This window comes from Paramacrobiotus metropolitanus, unplaced genomic scaffold (assembly GCF_019649055.1).
Source record: "Paramacrobiotus metropolitanus isolate TYO unplaced genomic scaffold, Prichtersi_v1.0 Parri_scaffold0000034, whole genome shotgun sequence".
Classification (NCBI taxonomy): Eukaryota; Metazoa; Tardigrada; class Eutardigrada; order Parachela; family Macrobiotidae; genus Paramacrobiotus; species Paramacrobiotus metropolitanus.
In genome coordinates, this window is record NW_026570254.1 from 270029 (window position 1) to 286143 (window position 16115).

At 40.9% G+C, this 16115-nt stretch overlaps 1 protein-coding gene across 2 annotated transcripts; it reads left to right on the forward strand.

Annotated features, from left to right (window-relative positions):
• Nucleotides 1–338: 338 nt before the first annotated feature.
• LOC129589428 (protein pangolin, isoforms A/H/I/S-like) lies at nucleotides 339–15262 on the forward strand. 2 transcript variants are annotated; one of them, XM_055484193.1, is made up of 9 exons: nucleotides 339–958; nucleotides 1272–1320; nucleotides 2785–2942; nucleotides 10950–11072; nucleotides 13318–13703; nucleotides 13811–14051; nucleotides 14115–14268; nucleotides 14336–14399; nucleotides 14566–15262. In XM_055484193.1, exons 1-9 carry the CDS (start codon nucleotides 743–745, stop codon nucleotides 14756–14758), a joined length of 1584 nt encoding a protein of 527 aa, XP_055340168.1. In that variant the 5' UTR covers nucleotides 339–742; the 3' UTR covers nucleotides 14759–15262. The 2 variants fall into 2 exon arrangements, with proteins under 2 accessions (XP_055340168.1, XP_055340169.1); XM_055484194.1 differs by lacking the exon at nucleotides 10950–11072.
• The last annotated feature ends 853 nt before the right edge of the window (nucleotides 15263–16115 follow it).

The following is a 16115-nucleotide window of genomic DNA, read 5'->3' on the forward strand; positions in this document are numbered from 1 at the left end:
CCAGTTAGCGGGTATTTAAGGGCGTTAGCGTGTCGTTCGGCGCAACGGATTCAATGTAACATGCACAATGCAAATGCACGTTGCACTTACGGCTTTCCACGAGGTCGGTGCATTTATACAGAATTCGTGCAATAGCGTTCGTTTTGGTAAGCTCAGCGCGCCATTTGGGCTATTTAATTTTTACAACTGCCTCTTGATGAAGGGTTCCTTTGCGACTTACGCCCAGTGGATCAGTGGCCCTTTTCAACATTGGTTCACGGACTCAGTCATGAGCGTTTAAGCCCCGCCCCGGCAGATCGTATTCTTATGGCAGCACTGGAACGCAAATTTTTGGGCCAATTTAGTCCACAACTCTGCATAACCCAAAATCCCTTTGCATGCATCACAAAAGCTATTGTGGTTAATTTTTGCGGTTTTAAAGGACGCCGACGTTTTTTGGAATTTTCTCGTTTTAACTGATTTAACTCCATACGTTTTGCCTATTATGTTATAAAGAGGCCACTTATCTATGTGCACGGATGTCTTTTATGGTTTTAGTTGGTTCGCTTTGTTTAAAATCCGGTCATGATGGCATCTTGGTAGCCGAAATGACCCGCCACGAGTAAAAATGCATGCCGTTAGAATCTTAGATGACGGATCCAGAATAATTGGTCCTGAACCTATATAAAGGAACTTGATTGTCCGTTCGGAATACTAATTGATAAAGTCGCTTGGCTACCGGATACATTAGTAGCCTGTAAAAATGCCCGCACCAACAGGTGGTATCGGCATATCCGAAGAGTTTGTCTCTTCGGCTCCTCAAAACGACGAAGTAAGGGTTTTTCGTGATGAAGTCGGAGAAGGTGCACAAGAACCCTCTTCCGACCCCGTTGCGCATCCAACACGCGATAAAATGCGTGAAGAGAAATTGGATCTAGTCGAAAGGGAAGAAAGGGAAGACAGAAACGGGGAAAGCGAGGTAACGCTGTTCGATATTTTTGTTTTATATTTTTCTAGGTTATGTGAGGGTTCGATTTTTTATCCTAGATACGTTATGGCAACCATTATTGATTATTGCCTCGTAGAAATTGATACAGAAAGTATCCTTCTTTTATACATGAATTTTATGAGTGTTATGACGGGAAAAACAGCTGTTGAATAACGCGGCTTGCTTTCTCGTGTATCGTCTCAGTGAATGATTTATCGTAAATTACCGGTAATCATAAAAGCGTGAAATAGCCGTAAAACTACGGGTCTTCGGAATTTAAAGCATGCTTGTCTGATTTTTGCAGCGTCGTAAACATGTGGATAGATTATTTGCATCGCAGGCGGACGCTTACCGTAAGTGTTTCATCATTTTATGTCTATGTTTTAACGTTGACCCTGAACTTCTGGATCCATGTTTTTGTTGGTCGTTACATCACTCTTGTGCAGTTTGGGAATTTTTTTACAAAAAATTTTCTTTGACTGCTTTCCGGTGAAATTCGAAATCAATACGACTGATGGTGGGTGCAGTAATATTTTGATTGTTTGATGAGCGGCTGCAAACTAGTACACATATTTCCTTTGCGATATCAGAATGTTTGGCTGCGCCTGTGTCAATAACTTCTTCCAGTGCGATATGATTAATCTATGATGACGTGAGAGCGCAAATCAGCCAGTTTTCCTCGGCTGTAGGAGTGCATTGTATTCACTAGATGCGAGTTTATTAGTTTGAAGAATTTTACAGATTATTTATTGTTTGACTGGAGCTGATTAGGCCATAGTAGTCAGTCAAGCGCATAAATTCCAACTTGTGAAACGTGCAGGCGCAACAAGTGGCCGTTTTGCTGAGTTTCGGAGGGGAAAACGGAACGGCGTTTGGTTAGATGAGTTGAAACGCGAGAGACCGGGAAGAGAGAAAGAGAAGAAAGGAAAGCCTGATTACATTAAACATGTGGTCTGTTCTGATGCACCGAGATTGTGCACTAACTAATGATGGGGTGAGGAACGGCAAATTCTTCAGCAACTGAGACCGTACGTATCGGCATCCCCTCGCGACAGGGACATAGACCATCATTTATCGTTCTGAGTAACTTCTGACTTTGAACAAAAAAGCCAAATTTTGGCAGGTCGAATTACTGTAATTATGCTAAAACTTGCAGACAATGATCTGTCACTATTGCTCCGAAACGTAATGTTCGTGCCATGAAGATCCGTACTGGCTTGGATTTCGTAGTTATCAGAGATCTTTACATCGTGACTTTAGTAGGAATTTATTTGGTAACTTGCTCTGTTCCACAATCAGACGGCATATGATTTGCCTAAAATTTTAACGCGGTAGAACCAGCCGTCTGGATAATTTAAATTTAATGAAAATATTAAAAACATTTAGGAAAAATTGCAAGACCATTGAAACATAGTCGCAGTCCGGATTGAGCATACTTCTATGGATTTGTTGCGGTCGGTGCATTGTTGCGCAACTTGTTGAAAACCTCTCCGATTCACACGCTGGCATTTGCTGCTGTAGGTTCAGTCTGTTTGTAAGGACAGCTACAGATTTTAATGCAGAAGTAACACGTAGGCCATGAATCGTGACAAAGTCACAAAAACCAGCGCTCTGTTGCTTAAGATTGTCGTTCAAAAGCCGGTATGTTTTTCTTTTAGTAAAACCTACAAACATTAATGGTCTCCGGTGAGAAATTGATAATACAATTGCTCTTTGTTAAAAGTGGGTCCTGAATAGGAACGGAAACGTATAGCATAATATTCGTTTAATTTGAAAACAAGTGGCAATACGAATTTATTACTATCCATGTATTTTAGGACATGCACAAGCAGCGCAACCATTTCCTAACTTTGCTCACAGCTACTTTGCGGGAATGCATGCCGGGCATTCTAGTCAGTATGGATTTCATCCTGTGGTTGGACATATACCTGGAATCCCTACTGTTCCCTCGCCAATGGGAGCTATGCAAATGCCGGTACGTTTGAAGAAAATAGCTGTAAATGTTTGTTAAAAATGTGTTGCCAGCTAGCGTGTAATATCGTCGGTCAGCTTGGTCGTATTGTCCAAATGTGAGCGAGCAAACAGTCAAACAAGCGCCCCTCTGTTGAATCATGTCTGTCAAATTGTTTGCGAAAATCGGTGTCGAGGATCAAATTTGTTACACCGTTCAGTGTTGGATGTGCAAGGGTGTGTTTACTTTTTTTCTTGGTGCTAACTTGCTTGAAAATTTCACGGTTTCAAATTTTAAACTTAATTTTTTTCGATGAGGGTTGCATATCTCGCTTATACGAGTATTTATCAGTACTGTGCTAGTACTGCGCATTATAGTAATTACTTCTACTTTTGGCGCTTTACCAAAGTCGTTTTTTAGAGTTTTCTTTAACGCTAATAATAGTTACTAGTACTTCGGCGTAATTTCTGTTATTATTTCGTAGTTGATTCAGTAAAACTAAGTTTTCTCCGTTTTATAAGCTTTTGTTTGAAGGACTATGTTATTGATATTGCGGAAAATTTGAATTTCCTGTCTTGAAATTGAATTTTTACTGGGGGCTCATAGTCAACATTCTCCTTATTTAAATTTAAGACAAGGCGCCGGAAGTGCATGTTGTCGGCTTGTACGGTTTTATCAGCAATATAAAATAATATCTATTCTGTTTTGGAAGTATACAACTGTAAACATTTTTCTCAGGAAGTCTGGTTGCCGTTGTTAGAGTGCGCTGTCTTTTTTAGCGTGGAACGTGCTATGTGTAACGAGATAAGCTTTGGATTACGCATTTGTATAAGCTGTTTTCATGATCTTTATTATTATTTTATGGCCTGTCTATCGGCACGTTATGGCTTATCCCTATTTAAACCCGATGTACATCGGCGCCATTCTCTGTGTGATCTGACTGATCTCTGGTCTCCCGCTGTGTACCAAGAGCAAGTGACCGTAAAATTTTGTAAACTTTATGTGCGAGCAATGCGTAACAAGAGTTCTCAACTTCTCATATGTTAGGGCTTGTTTAGAGTTTACCTGTTTTTGTTATAGAGTTTTGACTAGGGCAAACAGTGGTGTTCTCGAGAAAGTTAACTTCATTATTGAGTTCACAACAATTTTCTTGGTCAAAAACTGAAATAGAGGGAAGCATTTTTCGCTGTTTTATCTGTAAAAAGTATGAACATAATCTTCTGATACGTTGCTATTACTGCTGTAATCGCTCCTCTTTGTCATGTGTGTCTTTTAATCAGTCATTTGCAATGAATTTCTACACTGAATTGTTATTTCGCTAAATTTGGACACGACGCCGGTAGTGCAGGCGTTTGTATAATTGTGTCTACTTAGAATTGGGACCTATAATGCCGTCCTGACGCCCAGATAGGGTATCAGTCCCTTGAAGCTTTCTTTTTCGGGTATGATTGTCTTAATGGATGCTAATTATTGCTGGTGCAGTGAATAGCTACCGAGAGGGATTGGGAAACGAGATTGAAGATTTCGTGGCTGTTTTGTCTGTTGTACATGTGCGAACATGTTGAGTAGTTGATCAATAGACTTTTGGGACGAGTTCTTCTGTCTCGCCTTGTTGACGACCAGCCACATCGACGCTTTCCCCGTGTCCTGTTATAATTCGTTTCAGCAGAAAAGACATCTATTTTTGGAATGTCTCTCAGGCGCTTAATTGCGGCTGTGAGATACTTACCGTTCAAAGCAATACAATTTTTTGTATACTTAGGTGTGATTAAGCAAAGCTATAGTTTGGCATGTGTGGTGTCACACAGCAGATTCGCCTCGGCATTAGAGACAGTGATGTTTGCTGAACCATACGTCATACTTCATCATTGAAGCTATTGTCTAAAAGACGGTATATTGGAAAAAGCTTGTATACCGCTTTATATCGATAAAGTATACTTGTTAATATTATGATATTTAGTGGCTAAGTCCGTGGTTTTGGAATGCTGAACTTAAAGGGAAGCACCTTGGTTGAAACTTGTACGCAGCACATAATATAATAATGGGTTCACTTTTGCTTTCGGAATTCCGGAAAAAAAGTGAAGTCTTATTACGGTTTCGGTATTGAACAATTTTGCGCATTTTGGGTTATTGATTTTGAGAAAATGAGAGGCGCTTTTAGATTCTCTTAGGTGGTCTGGTCGTTGTGACAATGTGGCACTGACGACGAGACATTTAATGGGGAACGGTAACAATGATTTACTAGTACGCTTTGTTGGGTTTACGGGGTCTTTAATGACTGAATAAACGGTCGTGTTTGTCAAATGGGTTCACACGGGGAGTAGTGTTGATTTAGTGGCCCAAGCTTTATAATTTAGCTACCGTTTGAGGATCTTGCGATTTGCTCGTGTAGGTATGACATGTATTGCTTCTGTTAATTGCGATTTTAAAAATTCTTTTGTTCATTTATAGCACTAAAGCAACCTAATGTAACGGTTATAATAACGTCAAGATGTCTGTGTCGCATTCCATCGAGCAACTTTTGGAAGTATTTTAAAATCGGAATTTATATTGTTAGAGTTTGTATGTAAGCAATGCATAACTAATACTAGTAGTAATTCGTGGTGGTGATGCATTGATCATTATTTCGATTTTGAATGTAATATTGTAGGATTTTTAAAGAAACTTTCGATTGGTGACAGCTGGTTATATGTATCCGAGTGCCGTAGTATTTCGTACTTTGTTCATAGTTTTGCGTTTTGGCTTTAGCGACACTTAGCGACAACATTTGACACGAAATGCTCATACTTGGTATACACCTTGCTCATACGAAGTCTTACTGGGAGCATCAAATACGGTATTCTCGATTGGCATTGACGCGCACCCTACCAGACTAGAGTACAACTGCATGCTCGGTGATCGCAGACAGGTTAAAATCACTTTAACATAGTATAACCACGGTATTTATCTCTTATATACCTTGGTATAACATTTTTTGGAAAATCTAATTGCGTATTTTGTAGTTTAATGATGTTCTTTATGCAATTATTTAGATTTTAAGTGTATGCTAACTTCTGAGATAATGTACAATTATTTGAGGTGCTTTTTGTTGAAAAGTGTGCGTCTACTAACAGTAGTACTCATTATCAAAAAAATACTACCGAAGTACCCGACTTTTTCGTAACGGTATTGTATGTCTCGTTAACTTCAGCACCGCGTTGGAAAAAAAACTGTATTACATTGAAAATGTCTTCTGTTAACTTTTTGTGCATAATAATTTACTAATTAATAAATAAAAATTGACCATCATTTGGTTTATAATTGGTCACGTGAGTCGTGAGTCTTCGTAATAACAATTCTGAGAAAAATCGGCTATCTATGAACGAGTTGTAGAATAATTGGGACGAGTCTTTGAGAGCCCATGAAGTGAGCACCGGGAGTTCGTTTCCTGGTGCCTGTTGGGAAACAATAGATTTTAAGTACTGAATAGAGATTAGTACAGGTCGCTCCGTTTGGCTGAGACGGGACGGTTGAAATTATGAAGGAGAAGGACGCGCTTTGATCCGATCATTGACGATCTCTGAAAAGACACGTACTCTAGAAATGGAGAGAGATGACCGTGGGCTTACTGCCTGCGTAGTGCGTACATGTAGTGTCGACAAAATGCCCCCGTGTCAGAGTTATACACAGTGGGATCCCTTTGAATTAGCCAATTAGTTGGGAAATTGGAAATTGAAATGAATAGTTTGAAGATAGGCTGTGGGCTTTTATTTACGGAAAGAATAAGTGGAAAGACATGAGAAAATATTTTGGATATATATCGTTATTGTTCACTGTGTCGTCCACTTTGCCCCGGCTTATGTGTATTGACTAGTAGTCTAGTAGAACTAGAAGCAGTAGTGGATCAAATTCGGTATGGCTTCTCAGCCGAATTGGTAATTTTAGCGATGAAAATTCGCTTCTGGTTGTCTACTGGAGAGCAATCCGTGCTATATTGAATCAACGGCTCTTGTGTCCAACATTTAGGTGATTATGCTCTCCAAGACTGCCTCAAGAGGGTAACTAGAAATAATATTTACAAAATCGCCCCTTGTCGCCCCCTTATTCGGCCTCTTCAGCGGGACCTATTTTGGCGCAATCAGCGTCATATAGAGCTGGAGGCAAATGCTGTAGACAGAAATTATTTCCATTCGCACCGAATAAGACAAAAGACTGAATTCAAAGCGAAAGAAGACGGCCGCTACGGTACATGGATATTAGTTACGTGCTTACGTGTTAGCTTATTTAAATTTCAGTAATTTCCCTTTGATTTTTTGCTAATTACTTGTAGAGTGAGGTTTTATATTACCTGGTATAAAAATCAGCATATTGGATCAGTCATAAAGACCAAAAGATTTGTAATGCTTGATTTTACATCTAATTTGCTCTGCCAATGGAATTCCGTGCTTATCAAATATAGACATCAGTAAGGATTCGAAGGCAGTGAATTTTCAAAATGGCTTTTAATGAAACAGAACTGAGACTACTCGCTGATGAGGGTAGCTATCGCGAAGTGCAGTACATCAAGCAGTTTTATCTCGATAATGAATTATTTATTGTCTTCTGAAGGCGAAATTTCTGTGTGTTAATGCTGTGGAATTCTGCGGTAGTGGGTAAATGTGGCCGGAAGGGTTTGGTGTACTTTCGGTTCTTCAGGCCAACCCGGGGAGAAATAATGGGATGAATTAAGGTATCACGCACAATTTTGGCTGCCAGTAAGCAGAGGGTGGTGAGACAGGGTAATGATGTTAAAGTTTTGATTAAATCTGCGCTAGCGCATCAGCTAGTTACTTATCTTTTTGCCAGTTAGCAGTAGAATAATATGCTGTTTTGCGGATTTTGACGTATCGTAACTAGAGTAATTATACAAATAGTCAAATACGAAATCGCAAGTTTCTAATTTTTATTTTGACTTGGAAATTACATAAGGATGATTGAACAATTAAAATCTGCGAACGTGCGAAACTGGAGTGGCGTTTGAGTAATACATGGATTTTTTTGGTTAGATGGTGCATACTGACTAGCTATACTTCTATGTGACTTCAATGGGAACGAGCAGATTGCAATCGCATTTCGAATTTTACTTGAAAACTTAATTAATAAATGCGGCTGGTGAACCTTGTTCTTATTTCTGCACACTTTGCGTGCTTTGTCATGCAGGCTATCGGTAGCGTGTAAAGAGGTCTGCGCGCCGTCGTATTGGCTTTCATATTTTGCGCTGGCCATATTTCTCTTTAATAAGTGGATGAATTGGGTTGTATGCAAATTGCACACTCACACAACCTCTGAAGAACTTTTAGACAAAGGCCAGTTCAAGTGAAGTGGAAAGGTGAATTCTTCAGACTGAAGGCGCTTTTGCGACTCACAATTTTATGGGGAAATGGTGGGGCACGAAATTTTCAGGGTGTGCATATCAAGGTGCAAAAATCATACGTACAAATGCTTAACTACTTCCAGTTATACTGACAGTCTGACAATGAGTTAGTATACGAAAAATTACTAGAAATAAATCAGATACGTCCACCTAATACGTCCGCTGTGTGGTATGCATTGTGACGGTTGTGCATTTCTGGGATATGAAGCTGGGTTCCGCTGCGGTTCGGTCGCGGATCAACTGAACATATAATGGAGATAATTTCTATAAATATTTATGCGTATTTGACTAAGGTTATGACGGAGTGTGGTAGCGCGCTTGGCGTGGCTGGACAGTTTAATAAGATCGGTGGTGTGCGAAACTGATGATTTAAACACGCTGGAAGAAAGTCATGTGCATGCATCTAGGAAGAATTAGAACCGTGCTGGCGTAAGCACCGATGTGAAAGATTATGACATGTTTGATATTTCATGTGTGCCTCATGCCAGTTAAAATGTCAAGGGCCATTTCCTGTGGTCATCTGTACGTAGCGGGTCCATATTGGCGACTGTTTGATCGTAAGCAGTGTAGCACTGCCGCGTTGCTGCTGTTCGACCACTGAGATGGTTATCTTGTGTTAAAATTGTGCGGGTAACTTTTAATTACGTAATTTTGTGGATCTGTCTTGAATCACATTTTCTGAGTACAAAACAGACAATTGTGTTTAATTAATATTAAAATTTCTACTTTAACGTTTTCCATCACGCCAGTATAGTCGAAAGTATAGCGTTGCCTTGTTATTTGTTGTACTTTGTAGTTTGTACGTAGTACAACGACGAAAAATCCACATATCACAGGGATGCGAAGTTTGTTTTGTATACTTACGTATCGGGAAATTCAGAAGCAAGGTCTTACTGCAGAATGACATACTCGCAATTTGAGCCCTTTAATGAGGATTTGTAATATCATGGCCATGGGTTTAAAATTCATTTTTTTAAGGCAGGTCGAAATGAAAAACTTGGCGTTTGTTGTGTGACGCGTCCACAGTCCAGTTGCGCACCACCGGCTGCCAGTAAACAGTTCATACACTGTACAGGCAGTATGTGTGTCGGCATGGTGTAGACTGTAGATATCTGAAGCTGTGTACGTTTTAACGCTTTTGTTTTAACCTGACCTTTGTAATCACTGTAGCAGGGCATTCACATTTTTAGAAAAGGGTAATTTAAACGATATCGTTCTCCAGTTTCTGTAAGCATCACGTGCATGCCTTTCGGTTGTGCTCTTAAATTGGGGTTGTCCTGGTTTGACTGCGACTTGATTCCGTACACAGTGTGATGCTGTATTGTGTACTCTTATTACTGAAGGTTGCTTTAATTTTGAAATTCAGATTAAAAATCATAGTTTCAACACCAGAAATACGATTATTCAGAAAAACATGTTGTTTTTCGGTGAAATCTTTTCGGATAAATAATTTAGCCAGCTGATAATAAGGCAGATTCGTGTTTTGTTAATTGTTACTGATGGTGAGCTCTCTAAAAGTCTACCCGTAAACGTCAGTGGTGTCACTCGTGTAGAATACGATCATACTACCGTATCTTTTCAAGATGGGATGTCGCGTTGGGTTGTAATAATGACTGCGTGAACTGGAGTGATTGATATGCGACGAGCGTATCGGTAGCAGTTATTAACGGTTAGGTTAATGAATTCTGACAAATTCCTGAACATGCCCCTTATCATCGCTGAAAAGATTAGTTTGCGGTGTGGTAAAGCGTTATAGCGCACGGAGTGGCAACCCAGCAGTCAGTGTCACATGGGTTTTTAAGGTCATCTTCAGTAGTCGAACAAAGGGTTCTTTTATTGGAGGCTGGAGACTGTAGTGGCGTCCATATTAAAACCGACAGTTTGCAAACGATATGCAGGAAAAGTCCAATCTAATTGACGCTTCGCATGCAGAGGGATTTACTGTAAAAATCCACTACATGGTGTGTTCTATCATGGTAATCTTTTGTTAGGACAGCGATATCGGAAATCGCTGTCGCGTATTGAAGAAGCGTCACAACAAATTTATCTGCTCTCTTTAAGATTAGCCCTTGCTGAAGACAGTGCGCCCTCAACGGCGGACCACCGATTGTGTACTTTCATTAGCTGCTTGTGTAAAGAAGACATCTGTAGTTACTTCCAATCGACGGCGAAAGCACATTCTTATAAAGCGCGCTCTTTACGATTTCCAGTTGCGGTTTTCACTGATCAATTCCGCTTTCTTGTGTGGTTAAAATGCGCGTTTCAGTTTTTCCAGAGTTGATTGATTTGCGTACGTTACACTGGTTTCGGTACCGGAACTAATAATTTGCTAATTGGAATATGAATAACTGTTTGGCTTTTATGTGCATTGTTCACCGTTTTTGTGGGAAGGTTTAATATCGGGGAAGAAATCAGGATCTGCATAGTTATTAGATTTGTTTGATTTGTGACCTTTCCCTGCATAGCTAAAACAATACTCAAGCTGTTTGCTGTTTCCTCGCATGTTTGTGATTTTTCAATGATCTGTCGCTTCGCTTGCTTTTTAATTTATCAGTTTCTCCTGTTTATTGCCTATTTCTCTTGCTTCTTGGGTGTAAATAAGAATGCCCGCTGTTTCTTTATCGCACCCTGTAATTCAGAGACCGAAACCTATCCTGGCATCTGCACTTCCGCTCTCTGTTTCCTATCCGCCTCACAACGCGTCCTTGCTATCAGGAGCGAATATACTATCACCTCCAGATATCCATAATTATTTTCCATACGTGAGTAATTTATCGCACAGATGCCGTATGTAATCTTTATGCGTTAAATAGAACGAAATGGAGAACATTGTCGTTCATTTTGGCGCCGCTCGCTAGTTCGGTAACATATTTCCCGCCTTGTAATACCAGCCATGTCAATTTAATTATCAAGGGTCACGAATGTTGTTTCAGGATGTCTTTTATATGGCTAATTTGTAGCTGCGTGAGTCTGTAATTCGCTGGATAACTATAGATAAAGCTTCTTCCCCGAAAATGGGGAGTAAGCCTTTCAGGCGGAAGAGAGGCTAAATCGATTGAGTCGCACATTTCACTGTTCGGTGGCTGTGTCGCAGTGTGCGCTTGTCGTCCAGCGAACAGCGGTTGAGTGTTTTCTAGAATGGCGGAAGACAAGTGAGGGAAACAGCTAATGCTTAATGGTGTTCCCGTTGATTTGCTGCATGACAGATCGAGCGGTGGCCATGTCAGCTGCATTGATCCCGTGGGATGTGCACTCTTTGATCAAGTAATCCATACTGTTCCTTTCAATGGTCGTACCACATTCTACGCTATGATTAGTTGACAAAACGGCTTTTAGAAGAAAGATGCTGGGCTTTCATCTTTTTGACTCAACTATCCATAAAAGCAGAAAGTTTATTTGCAGCGTCTGTTTCTTCCGACAGGAACTAAGGGTCCCAAGTTCTAGTCTTTGAATATCGAGGTGGAAACATTCACTTATCTGAGTGTTTCTCTCTTCACCCTTGCATTTTTCCTTAAAAAAAACACTGGCAAAAGACCGCGAAAAAAACAAAAAAATCTGGCAAAATGTTGTGAAACTGATTTGAAGTGAGTGTGGTGCCTGTTTTCGCACTAACCCTAGCAAATATTTGCAAACAGTGAAATTTTGTTCTTCTGTGATTAAAAAGAGCAAGCGTATCCATATGGTTGTAAATGATGGGATACAGCTAAATGCACTAAAATATTAAGCAAAAGACGAGTTTTGCAATTCGAAAATTAAAGGGCAATTTGGTGACATCGAAGGGCTTCATGCTGTGATTTGTGATTTCCTAATTTGAGTAAGCACTGTAGGGTTTAGTTGACTGACAAGTTGGTGGAGTTTTCGTCAACCGATTTAAATGCGACATTATTGTCAGTAAATCCGTCATGGTTTTGCTGTATGACAAGCTACGCCGTCATTTACTTTACGGTGGCCTCTCATTTGTGGTTGTGATCTTAAATACTCCGCAGTTTTTGTATTTATAAGTTTAAGTTACTGTACTCTAAATACTTCATCTGCAGGATGATCTACTCGTATTATTTGAATAATCTTTGCTTGCGTGTTTTTTGTATTATGAAGTTTCTTGCGAGTTACAAAACGTGTGCGTAATCAGGTCTTTTCTTGGTCGCCTCACTACCAGAGATTTGAAATTTCGCGCTTACTCTATTTAAGTATATGTATGACCTTTCACTCGTTTATAGGAAGTTCAAGTGCACCAAAAGTTGGGAAGTTGACTGTCCGCATGTGTGTGACCGCTAATCATTTGTACGAGTATATATAGGCTTCAGTCTTAACACCTGCGCAAGAACAGTTTTACGATGAACTGTGTTGTTAAAGTTTAAAAATAACCATCCTGTTATCATTTCATAATCTCTTTCAAGTAGGTAATAAATCACTCACCTGCGATGTGGGGATCGGTCAGTAATAGTTTGAACTGGCTCAAAAATATCATCATGTTGGTATTAATTTTTATGTCCGCCGTTGTCAAGTGGTTGAAGCTTATCGTTCTCTTTTTATTTTCTTCATGAACGATGGGTCAACTGAAAACAAAAGCTAGAATGCACTGCCCTGTTTTTCGATCCAAAAACTCTTCCGGAGATATTAGTCATGTAATGTCAGTACAACGAGGTGCTGCAGTCATAGGGTTGTCATTTTATGATTGATCCAGTTTTCAAAAATTTCGCATTGGTTGTACTGATAAGAAGCGATTTCGATGTTCTGGTTTCATTGACATCAGATCAGTATTTTAATTGTTGATCTTGATGCGGTGGCAGCGGTCACGTTACTACATGACTGATAATCGGCTTTAATGTAAATAAAACTAGCCTTCTGCCGATCAGTTTTTTCGTTAGTCGATCCGCGTATTCTGTATACTGAAAAGATGACAGTCTTGATAAACCGCAGTAGTAGTATTTGGATATCGGGATGGAATACAAATTGTTAATTATGGATTACCGAAGGGGTTCGTTGGGTAAAGAGGGCTCTTTGCAGGGTACAAAGATTCCTCCCTCACCTCTTGCGGGATCTCCTATCGCATCACCAGCGGCCTTCATGGGCCATAGCACAACAACGCCGCCGCCGGCGCATTCTGGCCTGGGCCGACATGGCGTCCTGTCTCCTTATGGTCATCTTTCACCATACTTTCCGCACTATCCGGGCATGTTTAGTCCCGATTACTTTGCCATGCAGCACCATATGATGGATATTATGCACAGAAATATGACCAGTCCAGGAATGCGTACACCGTCACCGTTCCCTAGTATGGCGCCGCCGTCGCCTTTTGCTCTGCCCATGTTGGGCTCGCCTCCTGGCTACGGTTTTATGCATCCCGGTGGACTATCGCATTTCATACCGCCCTCACCTGATGCATCTGGACGGTAAGATATACTGCGACATCATTCTGGAAAAATGTTACTTTGTAACTAAAATGGAAAATGAATTAATTGTGAAAAAATTTGGAGAACAAGTTTCTGATTTTACGCAGGTTTTCGAATGGAATGGTCAGCTCGTCGCGTGCGCAGCATCGCGCTGGCTCGCCGACTTCGTCGACATCGAGTGTGAGAGAAGCGATGGAACGCCGTCGTGAAGCAAAGAAAGAAAAAATGAATCACGTCAAAAAGCCTCTGAATGCCTTCATGCTGTACATGAAGGAGCAGCGAGCCCAAGTACAGGCAGAATGCACACTGAAAGAAAGTGCGGCCATTAATCAGATTCTGGGCAAGAAGGTGAGGGTCAGGACTAGGACGCGATGTTGAAAAATCACGGTTTGCAAGTGTTTCGTTTTGTAGTGGCACTCTTTGGATCGTGCTGAACAGAGCAAGTATTACGAAATGGCGAAACAAGAGCGCGAAAAACATGCACAAGCCTATCCAGGATGGACAGCTAAGGACAACTACGCTCTGTGCGGGAAGAAGAAGCGTAGGAAGAAGGAAAAGTCGGATGGTTAGCTTCGTTTAGACACATTACATTCGTATTGTTTGCAGCATTTAAGTTTTGTTTTATTTCGCAGAACCAAAAAAATGTAGAGCAGTATTTGGAATTGATCGTCAGGCGGAATGGTGTAAACCATGTCGGTAAGCAGTGCATTTCGTGCATCATTGCATGTACTCCGTAGTAACCTCTGACTACGTAATTGACAAATGTGATTGCCATGAATTCACAACATCTAGTAGCAGTAAGGTTTGTTGTATGAAAGCCGATTCAATGTACTCGTACTAATGAATGCATCTTCCGTTTTAGACGCAAGAAAAAGTGTATACGATACTCACAGAACGCCGCGTTACTGCTCAACGGGCACGAGAATTACCTGCATGATTCAAAGCCGGCGGAGTCCGTTTCCTGTGTGTCCTCTTCCATGCAGGTTCTCTCGCCGTCCGCTGATTCAGCGGCCTCCTCCACATCTCCCTCATCGACGGCTGCATCAACAGGCTGAACGTGTGGTGTACGTCGTCGTTCGTGTCTGACTGATTGAACAGGAGAGTGCTATGACAAGACGGGCAGTTGTTTTTGCTTCTTGGATCTTAGACCCGTTTTATGGATGTATTTTTGGGGAGTTCTGGGATGGCGTTATGTACTGTGTAAATTATAACGGAAGCAACGGCATCCTTTTGGACCGGGCTGAGCACGTGGACTTCGGTTATTTGAGTTTGAGTTGGAAATGAGAAGATGTGTAATGTATATTTTGAGCTGTTCTGTTCAACTGTTTTATGCTCGGAGTCATTCCGTTTTTCAAGAGCATGAATTTTGATCTTTTCCGAGAAACTCCCACTCCCAATGTAATAGTTCCAAAGGTTAATTTTTTGTGTTTGATCTTTAAATGGATGATTGGTAATTTTTGTATTATTGTATAATTTTTATCTTCTTCGTTTTTGGTTGTACGGAAATGAAACGTGTCAACGTTTTATGGTTGGTTGTCGAAAAAACAAGGATGATTGTCAAGCAGATCTACAGTACTTTACCAAATCTTTAGCCGCCGTCTGTTCCTGTTAGTTAGTTAGAAATTGCAATCCTTATCATCGGTGCACTCAAAAGCGGCAGCGCTTGCGTTGTTTGGTATTGGACATGGTATGGATGCTCTAAAGATTTTGAGTTTAGCAACGAAAAACTTTCAGCGAGCTTACACATGTTGAGGTTAAGAATTTGCAGTTCCTGGCTCTTCTATCAGTACCTGATTTCGGTGTCAGTTTTCGTTACCGCGAAGAAACATGGGCGAACTCTGTATTACCGCCACAATTTTCTTATGTTTACACAGGAATTTTTTGACTAAAAATTGCTGTCAAAAAATTGCTCCTTTAAATATCAGCAGCGTATGCTACGACAGATCTCAGTCGAGTACGCATATGTACAGAGATAGCTGATTTACGATTCCGCTGTCGCCTGGAATCTGCCGCAAAAAAATTGTGAACGAAGTTACCTACGTCCGAACGTACGGCATTGAACAGGAAGCGTTTTATTTCGTTTCGGACAGAACTGGAACCTCCCGGAATCTCTCGAACCAATTGTAACCGACTGGACGGCGTCCTACTTTTCCCATGGGAAAGGGGAAAGGCACTGTCGACCTGGGATGTGACTTGTCGCATGACCATGGCCTTGTCGTACATTGTAGCGACTTGCACTCGTGCCGGAGCAGCAGCTCCGCAAGCAGAACGGGACAAAACAGTGAAATATCGAAACATCACATCTGTTCTGTCCGCTGGGCTTCGAGACCTTTGGTCCATGTGGACAGGAAGGCGCCCGGCTGATCAGAGAACTGGGAAAGATGGTCCAACGGGAAGCCGGCGAAACGAGAG